A 15676-nucleotide genomic window follows, 5' to 3' on the forward strand; every position below is an offset into this window, starting at 1 on the left:
CTATTGTAATGAGCATTTTTTAAATACTCACTACCGAAAAACAGATGGTAGATACGGGGTTGAATTGCCGATTAAACAACAATATTCAGATAATATTTTATTAGGTGATTCAAAACAAATTGCGTCTAACAGATTAAAACAATTATGGAATCGCTTATATTGTGATCCTAAATCAAAAGAATTGTACATTAGTTTTATTTGCGAGTACAAATCTTTAGGTCACATGGAACAAATTTGCGATGATTCAATTCCGGACGAAGGATATTTTTTACCCCATCATGGTGTATTGCGACCATCCAGCACTTCAACTAAATCAAGGGTAGTTTTTGATGGGAGTTGTAAAACTACGAATGAAATGTCCTTAAATGATTTTTTATGTAAAGGCGGAATCATACAGGACGATCTTTTTTCAATTATGGTTCGTTTTAGAAAACATATTTTCGCATTTACTGCCGATATAAATAAAATGTTTCGGCAAATCGAAATAAATCCGTTGCAAACTAAGTATCAAAAAATTTTATGGAAAGAGGGGAGGGAGGAACCACTCAAGGTGTACAATTTGAAAACCATGGTTGAACTATGGCTGTGCATCCAGTCCCTATCTTACTACAAGAGTTCTACATCAAATCGCAACCGATGAAGAAAAGAATTTTCCTAATGCCTTCAAGATTTTAATGAACGATTTTTATATTGATGACTGCCTTTTGAGGTCAAACAGTATTGAGGAATTTAATGAACTAAGACAACAACTAACTAAGCTCCTTCAAAAGGGACAAATGAACTTACATAAATGGCGTTGCAATGCCATTGATACTTCAACGGAAGCATCTCAATCTTTTCCCTTCAAACAAGATTGTGCAGATACTACCATAAAAACTCTTGGAATACTGTGGAATAGTAGAAAGGATACTTTTCAGTTGAATGTCACAGCAGCTTTAAGCTCGAATTACACTAAACGTTAAGTGCTAAGCCAAATTGCTAAAATCTTTGACCCATTGGGCCTACTTGGTCCTGCTATCTGCAGTGCTAAAATATTCATGCAGCAATTGTGGCTTTTAAAATGTGACTGGAACGAAATGATTCCACCTCACGTTTACCAAAAATGGGAAAAATTTTTATGATCTCTTTCTTCCATAGAAACTTTGCATATCCCAAGATGAATTATGATCCTGGAACCAACGATTATTCGTCTTCATGGCTTTGCAGACGCCAGTGAAAAGGCCTACGGTGACTGCATCTACATACAAACTGTTTCCAAATCCAATGTGCCTTCCAGTCAGCTAATCTGCAGCAAAAGCAGAGTGGCTCCTATTAAGACCATAAGTATCCCAGACTTGAACTTTCAGCTTGCTTACTATTGTGTCAACTCGTGCATCAAGTTATTTCATCTCTAAAAATTAAATTCGATCAAGTCATCTTGTACTCCGATTCCACGATTGCTTTAGCTTGGATCAAGACCTCACCCAATCTCCTTAAGACTTTCGTCTGCAATCAAGTGGTACAACAACTGTCCAAGGACTTTTGCTGGAAACACATTGCCTCAGAATTTAACCTGGCAGAGGCCTTGTCCAGAGGTCAAGATGCCTTTGTTTTTTCTAGCAATAAACTTTGCTGGAAAGACCCTATGTTCCTGAGTGAGAATATAATTAAAAACAATGAACCTGAACTAGATTTAATTCCTGATTGTGAACTTTTTCAGAAAGAGCTGAAACCAGTTCTGCTACTGACTTTAATCACCAACAATGACTTTATTGATGACTTTTTAAATCTTTTAAATAATTACATGAAACTAATAAGAATTTTAGCTTCTATTTTTAGGTTTCTTTCAAATTGTAGAAATGTTAATAAATTTAGGGGTCCTCTCAATGTAAAAGAATTAGATAAAGCCAGAAATGTTATTATAAAACAGGTGCAAGGTGAGTACTTTGTTGCAGATATCTCAGCCTTAAAGAAAGGTAAGCCTGTTCCTGTGAATAGTAAATTGAAATTTTTGAATCAATTTTTAGATCAAGATGGTTTGCTTAGAGTTGGTGGTCGGTTGACCAATTCTAATTTAAATTATAATTCTGTTCATCAAACAATAATACCTCCTGGCCATAAACTTTCTAAGATTACTTTTTCTTATTTTCATTTGAGAGATTTGCATGTTGGTCCTCAAGGACTATTAAATACGGTACTAAAAATTTTTTGGTCAATCAGTGGCAGAAAATTAGCTCGTCAAGTTGTGCAAGATTGTGTGGAGTGTTTTAAAATAAGGCCAACAGTCTCTTCTCAAATAATGGGTGATCCCCCTCCTGAGAGGGTGATTCCTACCCCATCCTTCTAGAATGCAGGACTTGACCTGTGTGGTCCATTTTGGATTAAATATCGTAACCAAAAAAAGGGGTTATATAACAAAGTATATGTAGCTATTTTCATATGCATGGTCACTAAAGCTGTACATTTTGAATTATTGTCTGATTTAACATCTAGTGCTTTAATAGCTACACTTAAACGGTTTTTTGCCCGCAGAGGTAAAAGTTGTACTATATCTTGTGACAATGCGTCCAATTTTGTTGGCGCTTCGGCTGAGATAAGCAAATTATTAAAGTCTTCAAATGCTAAAAAAGATCATTTATCTGGTTTCCTTTCATCGGAGCAAGTACTGTGGAAACATCTATCCCCTCGTTCACCAAATTTTGGCGGATTATGGGAGAGAGGAGTCGGACAATTCAAATATCACCTTAAAAGAACCATTGGTTCTACGAAATTAACATTAGAATTTCTAACCATAACTATTCAAATAGAAGGTATACTTAATTCCCGTCCCCTTTCTCCTATGTCATCTGAGCCAGAAAATTATGAAATTTTGACTCCTGGACATTTTTTAATTGGAAGAGCAGTTAATGCACTTCCTGAGCAAAATTTGATTAAATTTAGAGAAAACTTGCTTAACCGATGGCAGAAAACGCAAACAATTGTTCAAAGAATATGGAAAAATTGGTGTAACTCTCATCTCAGTCATTTACAACAAAGATCAAAATGGTTGTTTCAAAAACAAAATGTTAACCCAGGTATGATGGTTCTGGTAAAAGAAAACAATTTACCTATATATAAATGGGTTATAGGTCGAATTTCTGAAATTATCACCGGTAAGGATGATAATGTCCGTGTGGTGTTCATACGCACACCTCATGGAATTTTCAAAAGAAGCATTTCAAATATTGCTGTGTTACCAATTGTTAACAATACTTAAATTTATATGTTGAATTCAAAATGTGAAAAAATAATTGTATTAATATTGCTTAAATTTGTATTTTGATTGTTGTTATTTTTATGATTATTGAAACATTCAAATGTCAGAATATTTCAATGGGGGCCGGGATGTCCGCGCCCTCATTGGCGAGATTGTAATGCGCCAAGCGCAGCTTTCTAGCGTTCTTTTCTCATTCAATAAAATATTACCAAACACAACAGTCCACTTGACTCTATTAGCTCCGACAACTACCTCAGTGTGTGGCCTGCATTAGAGTTGGCAGGTGATTTCTGTTGCTAGGATGAAACAAAATAAAATATGGTAAAAAAATTAAAATAATATATATACTTACAGAGACGAATTAACAGTAGAACGTCTTTTGCGCTTGAATTTCCCACTGCCGATAACTGGTGTTCCGAAATGCTCAGGATTAGTTAATGGAAATTGATCTAGAGTCTGAAATAATGATCAAAAATAAAATCTTACTATGCTAAATTGATATAATAATTAAATATAGAAAACAACTGAAAAAACTTTTTAGACATAAATGAAAATATATAAGGTGTAAGGTAATATAAAACATTTTAAATAGCTTTTAACATAATAATTGGATTTTTTAGGTACTAAGATACAGTCTTAATGGTTGAAAAAGTTAAATACTTGAAATAATTATGGATATTTTAAGTTAGTTATAAGCTCAAACATAAAAACATATTTTCTTTGAAAAAAAAAAAACCTTTTTTAAGAAGAATTCAGATTTTTGATCTCATATTTTTGAAAAATATGAAAATATTGTCAGGAGAAAAAAAGTTACAAAAGGCAAGACAGCAGTTGAAAATTAGAGTTCAACTTTTTTGCACATTTAGTCATATTCCTAGAATCAAACATTTTTTGATCATCTAAAAAGTTTCATACAAAAAATTATTTATTAAGACAAGGGTGTCTAGCGAGAAGACATTTTCAAATTCCCTGACTCTTTTCTGTAAGTCCAAGATTTTCCCTATATCTAACATGATTTTTAACATTTAATTTCATTAAATAAAAAAATACATTATTTAAAACAAACAATGAGTCAGATTAAAATCAAATAATAATATTAATGGACAAATTAATATTATAAAATGAACACAACACAGGGTATTTGAAAGTAAGTGAGGTTTTATTGTAGACCTTAAAAAGAGCAGGGAGATACACACTGAAAAGGAAAAGTAAAAATTATACATAATTTCCGGAAAAATATTAGAAAGAAGTAGAATTATGATTGAATCGTCTCGAATTGAAGGCTTTAAAGTGATAGCTTAATTTCGAAATTCGTTTCGTAATAACATATTCAAATATATCGGAATATAAAAGCCATAGCGAAACGACTGAAAAAACTATTAATTACTGCTGAGAAAATAATTGGAAGCTTTGGGTCCACAGAGAAGAATTATAGGAGAAAACTTTGTGACTCACTGAATGAAAAATTCAGTGATTGCTTGTTGCTTTAAAACTTTTCTCTGTTTTACAAACATTTTTGGAAAATGCCCTCAAATTTCCAAAATTAGTAAATACCCTGATAATTCCTGGTTTCCTCTTATCGCCTGCATGATCTTACTTGATAATTGAAAAAAAATATTAGAATAGTTAAGATATCAAATCTTTTTACCATTTAGTTAATGGAAATTTATTCAAAATACAGTAGAGAACCATTTATCCGGTATCCAGATAACCGGGAGAAATTTCGCTCGGTTTTCCCACCATTTTAAACTAGAACGATTATGAAAAAAAGCGAGAATTGGACTCACCCTTGAGGTTGAGTAGAGGAAAATGTGAGGAAGGGGAGAATTTTTCCCGTTTACCCGGAGAAATGTCATTTCTTCAGTGACCTTGAAGATCTTCAGATCGAGAGGAGGCAGGGAAGGGATGAAAGTTTTATTTTCTCCTTTGGCCCGTCAATCAAACTCAAAGGAGTGGCATGTTGATTTCGTTTTCTCTGTGATTTACGAGGGGGGGGGGAATGCATTACACATGCATATCAGTGAACAGAAGATGAAAGGGAAAAATAAATTTATCTATTTGTCATCAATTAATAAAAACAAAATATTTTTCTTTCGAATAAATTCTGATTCTTTGGAAGTGCGGTATCGTTTGCAGGTTTTTCTTGATGTGTTTTTCTTTTCACGATAAATTTCGCACTCAATAAATTCTTTTTATTCATAAATTTTATCAATAGGTTTGCTTTTTTTTTAATTACATTGATCTTATTGATCTTGCCTTGTTCCTGGTTTTAATATTTATGTTAGTGCCTTTTTTTAACTATCGTTTTGGTTCGATAATTTACGTTGTTTTTATTTAAATTAATAAGTTTTCCTTTCATTTTAACGTTTCCCGCCCTGTATAATTAGGTATGAAATATATTGCGTTATTTAATCATTGGTTTTGTTTATATTAGTTAATTTAGGAATTGTAATTATTTTCAAAAAATAAATATGAGAATTTCATATTTTTTAAACTTGTTTTTCTTGTCTCAACTTGCAATTTTTTTTTTCATTCTTTCGAATGTTATTTTCCTAAAATTTATTTTTTCTTTTTAAATTTAGGAGTGCTTTTCTGTTTTCTCTTACTTTAAAATGTGTTACACCTTGTCCTTGTAATTCAGGTTCGATAAAGCATCGCTTAAGGACACTTTTTGGTCGAACCAGAAAACCGTGAAATTCAGACATCCAGGATAGCGATGGTCCCGAGCATCCCGGATAATTGGTTCTCTACTGTATAACTTTTTTGAATTATGATTTGAAAACAGATTGCAAAACTTTTTGAATGTTGTAATTTAAAATTTAAGTTGTTTAAACTAATTAGTATAGATTGTAACCATTGAGATTGCGGGTGAAAACAAAATCATTACAGGAAAAGAAATTCAAAGAGTGATACTTTCATTTATTCATATTGTTTTCGTTTGCAGTGATAGCTCTGAAAGGGTAAATTTCTGTTAAATCAGAAAGCAATTTTTTTTTTTTTAGATTTATAGTTAAATGATGGAAGAGCTGAACGTAGGTCTGCTTCACTAAATTTATAGCAAGATATAATACAGGGTCAAAATCTTTCAGCAAAAAATAAGCACCTTTTAAGCACTAAAATTTTGCTAAGCACTGTATACATTAAAAAAAATGAAAAATAATTTTAAAAGTCTTGATCAATGATATTGATAGTGCATGATCAATGATAAAATAACTAATTTCTGACAAAGAACTCTTTTCTTGATTATATTAGCCACTATAAAAAGATCGAGAGATTTTTTAATTCGATTTCAGAGGGTTGAAATTCAAGCCTAAAATTGAGAATATCTTGCAAAATGCAGCAGAGTTGCACATGAGAGTACTAGAATCTCAGCTCAGGAGACTCACATGCGAACTCAATAGTATTTCATCAAACCTGCAAAATGACTGGCGCTTTCATACGCTATGGATGGGCAATAAGCCGAAATGGGCTGTGGCCGATTGAATTGTGAAAACATTAAATAGAACAATGTGAAAAGCATGCTTTTGCATAATATGTGGCGAAAATCGACACAGTAAAGAAAAAAATCTCCTTTTCGAAAAGGGAAAATCAAGCACTTTTTAAAAACACCCAATAACAAAAGCTCCTTTAAGGGCTTTTAAAAAACAAAAATAAAAAAAAGCATCTTTAAGCACTTTTTAAAAATGCTACGCATCATGCAAGACCTAGCCTGACACGAAAACAAAATGTTACTAAAGCACCCCCAAATTCATGAAACTCAGATTTACATAATACTATAGATTTAACATAAGACAGCAAAGTCATTACTGAGAAGGCAAACCTATTCGGCAACTGTTCGGCAAAATATATTTGGAAAATTATTTGTTGAAAATTTTTTTTTGTTTTTCTTTTTCATAAAGAATAATCTAAAATCGCATTTGTTACTATACATTATTCAAAATAGCTTTAGGACATATTTAAGTTCTGAAACTTGTTGATTTACGTTTTGAAATACACTTGGAAAAGCGAAATTTGTTATAATTAAAACTCAAGATGAATTTATACTGAACCATGAGCTTTGTAATGCTGATTTTTCTCGCTTTTTAATTACATTCAGGCAAGTCAATTCACTGTTTTTCAACAGATAATGTTTTAAAAACTGAGAACTTTTTTTGTTTTATTCTGTTTTAACTAAAGCGAAGCATATTAACTGAACGTTTCTAATAGACTTAATTCTTTTATTGTCACTTTTTTCTTGTAAGGTAAGACAGATAACTAGTAACATAGAAAACTATGATTCTCAACGTTGAAGTTATAGATGTTCTATGATTCTCAACGTTTTCAGAACTAAGAAGAAAAAAATTTCAGTTTCTCTTGACTTTTTCAAATAAACTTTTCTCTTTATCACACATTTTTATTAAGATAGCATTCTTCAAAGAGTGTTTCTAACGAATGTTATTCTTCAATGGTCACTTTTTTCTAAGAATACAGTAATTTGAAAAAGTTAAATTAAGATTTTTAGCGTCAAATTTTGCGTCTTTCTGTTTTGTTTTTTGGTATCTATCTAGCTTTTTCTGTTTGAAAAGACCTTTACTTGTTTTGTTTTTTTATGTAGCAACAATCAGGAGGATTTTTCTTACACTTTAATCTCCAATCTTTCTTGAAAATATGGTAATTGGAAAACTGATATGATTAGCTTTAAAATTTTCCTTCAAAAATTAAGATCGATTTTCAATTTTTTCTGATTTGCTTTTATATCTTTTGTTCTTTTATAGGGGTTTTCATGACAGCATTACATTTTTAGAAGCGTTTCTGATAGACATTATTTCTTTTAATGTTTCATGGATAACTTTTTTTCTGGAAAATATTACTTTAGCATTAAAGTCTTTAATTCAAGAATTAGAGGATATTTTTTTCTGTTTTTTTTTTCTACTTTACAACTTAAGTTCTTTTCTAATAGCTGTTAGTTAGTTTTTTTTTTTTTAATTCTAAATTATCGTAATATCTAATTATCTTTAGTATATTAAACATTTCTATTAAAGTTTTTTTCCTGTATGTTCGATTGGTATGGGGTATTCCAATAATACAAAGTTTTGATTATTTTTTCAATTATGACTTAATATTTTCTACATAAAAATATTTATTAATGATTGTTTTTTTAAAAAAAACTGTTGCTATTTGGCTGCCAGATATTGGGCATTCAATGGAATCTTTTGGCCGAATATTTGGTATTCAGCCAAATCACTATTCGTCACATCCCTAGTCACTAGAAGGTAAACTAAATCAAAGCACCAGTTGGCAACTGCGGGCTTCTATAGAAACATATTTAAACTATACATGTAATGCAAATGCACACTTAATATAGCATGGCAAATAGGCACTACAAGTAGTATGACATAATAATGGAAAAAACAAATGCTTTTAATTACATTATATACTAGCGCCTCTATGTTTTTCAGTGATTGCCCGGGACTTTAGAAATTATGAGTCAGTAATATTTCTGGTTCCATTTTTACTGAAAGTGGATCCCTATTTATAATAGGAATTCGCAACCTCTTCACCTATATTCACCTTATATTCAAATTCATAATATTATTTTGTCTATTGATAGCCAAAACAAAGAATTTCAAATCAATAAGAGTTATATTAAAAAAAAAAAAAGGTTTTAATAAGGACTGATCAATACCTGCATCAAGTAAAATTATCAATATAATTTGAAACTAAGAATTATTCTTATGTTCACCTTCAGCTATCATTAACAACACATATATTTGTATTTTGGTTAATTTTGCTTACTTAAATATGCTTATGCTTCTTTTTTTCTTTGCTAGAAATGACACGCCCATGGTGTTTCAACTCATTTTTTGCTACCCCTCTTCGATTTTTGGCATTGTGGATATGCGTAGAATGACACTATTTTCATGGCTTTTCATGACTTAATTTTTTTATTCCAATTTTCTGCCCTACAAAAGGGTTCACCTTTAAATTAATTCAAATTTAGCTTCTTTTTGCTAAAATAGCAATTTTTAAAAAAAATAAATAAGTCATAACTTATATTTATCCAAGGGATGTGTCATAACTAATTTCTCATGTCCCTTTCTTTTATTATCAACGTTGCTATGCTTAAGCAGAATCAATACCTTTTCTTTAAACTCTTTTGGAAGCGGTAGAAATAAAACTTTTCCAAATATTTTTGACAAAAAAAAAAAAAAACACTAAAATTTTAACTTTTTATCAACTAAACAGCAGGATTTCTAAACAACCTCTTTTTGTTTTCAAAAAGGTAAAGATTAAGCAAATTTCTTTGTTGTGTATATGGATACAATGATTGCAATTCTTTTGGCTTATTTTCACCACATTTTATGATTAAAATTTTTGCCCTGCAAAGAATTAATCCTTAAATCATAATTCATATTTCAAGTTCTATTGCTTAAAAAGCAATTTAAAAAAAAAAATATCAAATGGAAAGACAGAATTTAAATGAATTTAGTACACTTGTATATGGTCAAAAAGTTTAAGACCACTGTTACATAGGAACAGAGAAAAAAATTTCAGAAAAAGAGAGCAATTTAAAAAATTTATTAAAAACTTACGGGACTTTCGGCAAAATGTCTCCCACTCTTCAAACAAAGAGAAGTGCGACGTAGTGTTGTTTCATCTCCATCATCAAAAACTAGACAAAAATATTTACTCAAAATGTGAAGAAGAAATAATAATGATAATAACTTAGTTAAACATAAATGAAAGTAAAAATAATTAAATTTCTTAAAAATTGAATTAAAATTTAACATTGAAGAGATCAATATAAACTATTACTACATTTAAACAATTATTTGTAGTATAATTTGTTTTAAAACAAATTGTGAAAATATTTCATAACTTTTAAGCAAATTATACACAGAAATTTCGTTTTTTTTTCTTTTCTTTTTTTCCTGTTTTCTCTATTGTCCCAAAAGATTATTTACAGAATAATGCTCAACTCTGTCAAGTTCACATCTTAATTCCTTGGAATTTCTTAGCTTGAAAAACTTCATAGCATTCCACAATTTAATTTAGCACATTTCTAATAGCAATTTACAAAATACATATCAATACTTTAGGTGTATATGCAGAATATTTGTTAAAATTAAAATTGTTCATATTCCAATCTAAAAATATTTAATACCTAAAACCTTTGAAATATTAAAAAAAGTAATAAATAAAATTTTTTTTATAAAAAGTCATCATTAGTTTCACTAGTAGATTGAAATGTGAATAAATTTACAAAAATGTTTATAATAGTAATGTTTTATGATAATATAAACAAAAGAAAGTATTATGTTTTCATAGAAAGTTAAAATAAAATATTATTTATTAAAAGACAAATATTCACTAGATAATGCTTGGATATATAAAACAGTTTTAATGCCCTACAAAATATTGACTTGTGTTACACTCAAAGAATTTTCAAGAGAGTGTCTTACCCATTAATGCCCATAAACTTACTTATATAAAGTAGTGATTAAAAACTATTTTATATGCAAAGCAAAGTATCATAAAATACTAACCAACAGTGTACTGGCTATAATCCTGTAACTTGTTTATCACTGCTTCATAATAGCCATTTTTATCTGGGTGTTTAGCTTCAACATCAGCACCAATCTTTAAAATATTAAGAGAAAAATCATATCTTTGAAAAACCTTTTATCAAAACAAAACAATTGAAAGCATGAATTAAAATTTTTCTTTTATTAATGCAACAACCTGTGCCTTTCTCAGAGCCTTATTCATTTCTGATTTTAGATTAGTTATTCCACATATACAGGGATGAGAGTAGTCAAAAAGTAAAAAAGAGGAAATCCTAGAATATATATATATATACGAAAATTTGACAAAAAAGTGTGATTTTTAAACTTGTAAACCATGTGGTTATAAATCCTGATATGAGGCTTTTAAATCACGTGAATATGAAACTCTACATTGAATTTAAAAAATGCAAAAATACAAATCATGATGCGTAATTTTTAGATCACGATGCATAATTTTAAAATCGTGCGATATTACAACCGCAAAAACGAATCACGACATTGGATTTTAAGCTCGCGTGAATACAAATTGTTGCATAGGGTTTTAAAAGCTCGTAAATACAAATCGCGATATTGGTTTTTTAAACCTTATAAATAAGATTCGCAATGTACAATATTTGAATCACCTGGATAAGAATCGTAACCTTCAACTTTTAAATCAGGTAAATACGAAAATCGATGTTTGATAATAAAATCGCGATTTTAAAAATGCAGAAATACAAAACACAATATTGGATTTTTAAATCTCGTAAATACGAGTCATAAAGTACGATATTTAAAAAGCGTAAATAAGAATTGTAATGCGCAACTTTTAAATCAGGTAAATATGAAAATCAATGATTGATATTAAAATAGCGTGAATAAAAATCGAAATATTTGCAGAGTCTGGACTCGGGATTTCTAAAAGGCTTGTTTGTATTGTTTTGACTTAATAAATAAAAATTTACAAGATTAGTTGAATGAGCAAATAAATATTTTCACCGCAAATCCACCTCTACTTTCTTTTTTTTTTTTTTTTGTTTGCTTTCACTCCAGAATACAAGAAGCAGCGACGTCTGAATTACGAAAATATGAGCTATCCCGCCGACGGATAAAAAATACAGAAAATCTTATTTTCTGTGCGTGAAATCGGAGAAAATAGCTAATATAAGTAAAAATGCAGAAGGGTTAGCAGCTAGGACGTAGTTTGAATTTTCTGTTTTTCTTTGAAAATCATAAATAAATATAATTATTTTAATTTCAACGACTGAATTTTCAGAAAAAAGCGGGATATTTATTTAAAAAAATAAAAAAAAAACGAAACTTTTAGAGAATCGGAGTTTTTGATAAAAAGGCTGAAATTCGAGACACAAAAGGGAAAAAAATCTCTGTATAAAGGTCAACCAGTTTTAGCCCAAGGAATTGATTTTTAGAGAAACTTTAAAGGGAGGAATGAGAACTTCAATAATTTTGATCCGCGGAAAATTAAATTCCTCATAAAATATTTTAACTTGTGCAAAAAAAATTTCAGCGGAAATTAGAAGGAAAAATGGAGAAATCTGAAAAAAGCGGAAATCCGCCAATCCGCGGAAGAATCTCATCCCTGTATATAGCAATGCTCAATATTTTATTAATTTTTTCCTGGAATCAGTCCGTATAAACTTGGGCTTATGCTTAGTTCTAGTTTCAAAAGGTTTAAAATTGAAGATTTTTTAATTCCTTTTCATTAATAATTAAGATTTTTATCATCAATTTTTTTTTATTTAAGATTCTTATGATGGAATACTTTATTACAAAATCTCATATCTAGACATCCGATTTTTTAAATTTCTTCTTTAGACACTTTTTAGCAATCAAATCTCGTGTATAAAAAAATTATGTAGAAGAATTATGTCTATGAAATAGATTTTTTTTTAGATAAGTATTAAAGCATAAGACTTAAAAACTGAAAATAAGGAGTTATATACCAATGGTAGAATTTGCTTTAGCTATATGCAACACATACCAGAAATCTTTCTACAAAATATGATAAAAAGTTATAAAAGTTAGGTATTATTAAAAAGAAGACTCAAATCAAGTTTTCATGGTAAATTAAAATTAACTGAAAACTATGACTATTTTTCCCACTAAGATGAAAAATGTAAAGGGGTGTCAATTTTATAAATCAACTTTTATCACAACTGCACTGATGCACCCTTTGCTTATTATACAATTTATAATATCACCACACTAGAGTGTTTATTAACAGGGATTATTGTTTGGTATGCTATGAGATAATATATAATAATACTAGTAAGAATAAAAAATCTAAACAAGGACTGCATCCAGAAATAACTTACTCTTAGATTACCAGTTCTAATAAGATCATCAGTTACTACAAAAGAGCCTAAATTATTCTTAAAAGTAACCTGAAAGAAAAAACTATTATAAATACATTATTCATTTATATTATTTATTTTCACTATGACATTTTTTATTTTATTTATTATGCTTTTAAAATTAGAATGAAAAATAATGTTGAACAAACAAGAACTTATGAGTGCATTATTTAAGGTAAACGGTTCATCATTGACTTCAAACTGTTTTTACCATGGTTCTGCAGTTAATTCCAGAGTGAAGAAAACATGCCATCCCTGATTTTGATAATTCATCATCTATCTGTTCTATATAGAAAATATGCATATAAATTAAAATTCTTTTCTTGTTAAAACTGTACTCAGATTAAGTGCACCCGAATATTTTAATTCTTAAAATTATAATCAATTTTTCTAAACTTATCTTAGTAAATCATGAGAATGAGTTACTTTTCGACCAGTGTAGTTGTTTTCATTCAAATGATTACTGAACTTGGAAGAAAAATGCAATAATTCAAATTTGAATCCTGACATTAAATTAAACAAATCTGGCAAAGAGTCATCAAAGAGTTTCAAGGCTTCTCATATCAACTATTAGTTTCAAAACAATTCATTACTAAGTAAAATAGAGTGGATTGCAAAAGTGTACAGTCAGAGAAAATGTCAGCTGATCAGAAATTATTTTTCTATGGGAAGGAGAATGTATGATAATAGTCTCACTTCTTAGTGATCCCACAGAAAAAAAATTCTGCTCCTGAATTAATAAATTTGATTCTTGTCAAAATTTTATTGAGTGTGACAATTTTGTAAATGTATTATAAGGTCAGGTAAATCATTTTTTAAAAAATAGACACAAATGTGGAAATGCTCACCACCATTGACAAAATTATTAATAAAAAGACAGATGTTTCACTTGCTCGGTTTACAAACAAATGGAGGGGAAAACATATGATAATGCTCAGAATGTATTAAACTATAATATTTTTTATCGTAACAAAAAAAAATTATGAAATAGGAGTCAAGATAATAAATACATCTGAAGCTTTTGAAAGCCTAGAAGACAGAACAAATATCTGTTTAAAAAAAAAAATTATGATTATCTTTTTTCTCATTGTTGGATCAATGTAAAACCTACACGACTAGTATGATTTAGTCATACAGTTTCACTCCAATCTTATTCATCATAGTTTTATTAAATGTACAATTACATATTTTATTTATAGCAATGTTTGCTACATGCCAAATTGAAATCACTCAGTCATATGCTCAGTGTAAGATGCATTTTTAAACTTAATGCTATAAATAACTTATAGAATTTAAATTCCTAGATTACAGAGCGTTTACTAAGTCAGAGGTGATTGTGAGCCCAAGTCAAAATTCCGTAAAATTTTGTGAGTTAAAAAAAAAGAAAGGAAAAAAAAAAAAAACCAGTTTACATTGAAAAATTAGAAAAAAATTTAAACAAGGCTTTTTCCTTTTTCTTAATATTTCTTAGTTTACTTAAAATATATTAAAAATTTTACACATACCTATGATGACCTGGAGAAGTAATTACAATTTACAAATATGTCTTTTTTTCTGGAGTTTATGATTACAATAACCATTCACTGATAAAAAATGAATATTAATCATGAATATAAGCTTATAAAGTATCTCTCTGGCTCTCCCTTACAAACAAATAAAATAAATTGTGCTTTTCAGTTCCATCTTAGAAAATTTGATTTCCGGAAACTTATGTTTGGCAAAAATTGTACATTTAGTAATAACCAATGAATCATTGAAATTGTTTTAGAGCATTTTTAAGACATAAGTAGCTTTTCTCTTTTTTTTTTTTTTTAGAGTTACAAAATATTTTCAAAGAGCTTTCAAAAAATTAACATAAGGCTATCTGGTTTTATATCCATTAGATTTCTGAGATCACCTTGAATTGACCAGTCATTCAAGCTGTCATGACTTGTCTTTAATTTCTATCACTTATCTTTTCATATACTAAACAAAATTAGTCATATAACAAGTTGACAAATGAGCCACTGTGCTAATTGCCTCATCAAAAGCAATCCCAGATGTGTAAAATGAAATTTACTAACTATTAAAATATCTTTTCAAATGATATACTTAAAAAACATCTAGGTATATTCAATAGCATATCAAACATATATTTTTCAATAAAAAAAAAACTTTTCTTGTCAAATTTTCTTAAATACAATACATTCACAATTGAACAAACAAATTTTTACTGATTACAAGAAACCAGTTCTGATTACAAAGTGACATTATAATTACATTAATTAATTCAGGTGTCATTAATGCATGGAAAAAGTAAAAATTATTCTCATAAAAATGACTTATTATAAATGATCCCAGAATAATTACATACTTTGCATTTCACTATCTTGTTCACTTTTTTCACTTTAGCTTCACAAAACGCGCCTTTATACTTGGCACTAACGTCAGTGCCAATAGTCAAGAATGGAGGTTCATCAGCAGCCTAAAAAAAGAAATATAAAATATGCAAAAAATTTAACAATTTCCTAAAAACATATTTATATATTTGAGAAAAATAA

The 15676-nt window shown here is 29.1% G+C and overlaps 1 protein-coding gene across 4 annotated transcripts in view; it reads right to left on the reverse strand.

The window, feature by feature from the left end:
• The window catches only part of LOC107446551 (uncharacterized), a 61391-nt gene that overhangs the window by 45159 nt on the left and 556 nt on the right, over positions 1 to 15676 (reverse strand). For all 4 annotated transcript variants that reach the window (XM_043049273.3, XM_043049271.3, XM_043049270.3 and 1 more), the window contains exons 2-6: positions 15490 to 15600; positions 13098 to 13166; positions 10762 to 10855; positions 9808 to 9887; positions 3588 to 3691 (exon numbers count right to left, since the gene is read on the reverse strand). In XM_043049273.3, coding sequence (XP_042905207.2) covers positions 3588 to 3691; positions 9808 to 9887; positions 10762 to 10855; positions 13098 to 13166; positions 15490 to 15600 — 458 coding nt within the window. The remainder of the gene's footprint in view (positions 1 to 3587; positions 3692 to 9807; positions 9888 to 10761; positions 10856 to 13097; positions 13167 to 15489; positions 15601 to 15676) is intronic.

The sequence above is a fragment of the Parasteatoda tepidariorum genome, chromosome 10, assembly GCF_982258835.1.
Source record: "Parasteatoda tepidariorum strain Cologne lab strain chromosome 10, Ptep-v5.0, whole genome shotgun sequence".
In the NCBI taxonomy this organism is placed as follows: Eukaryota; Metazoa; Arthropoda; class Arachnida; order Araneae; family Theridiidae; genus Parasteatoda; species Parasteatoda tepidariorum.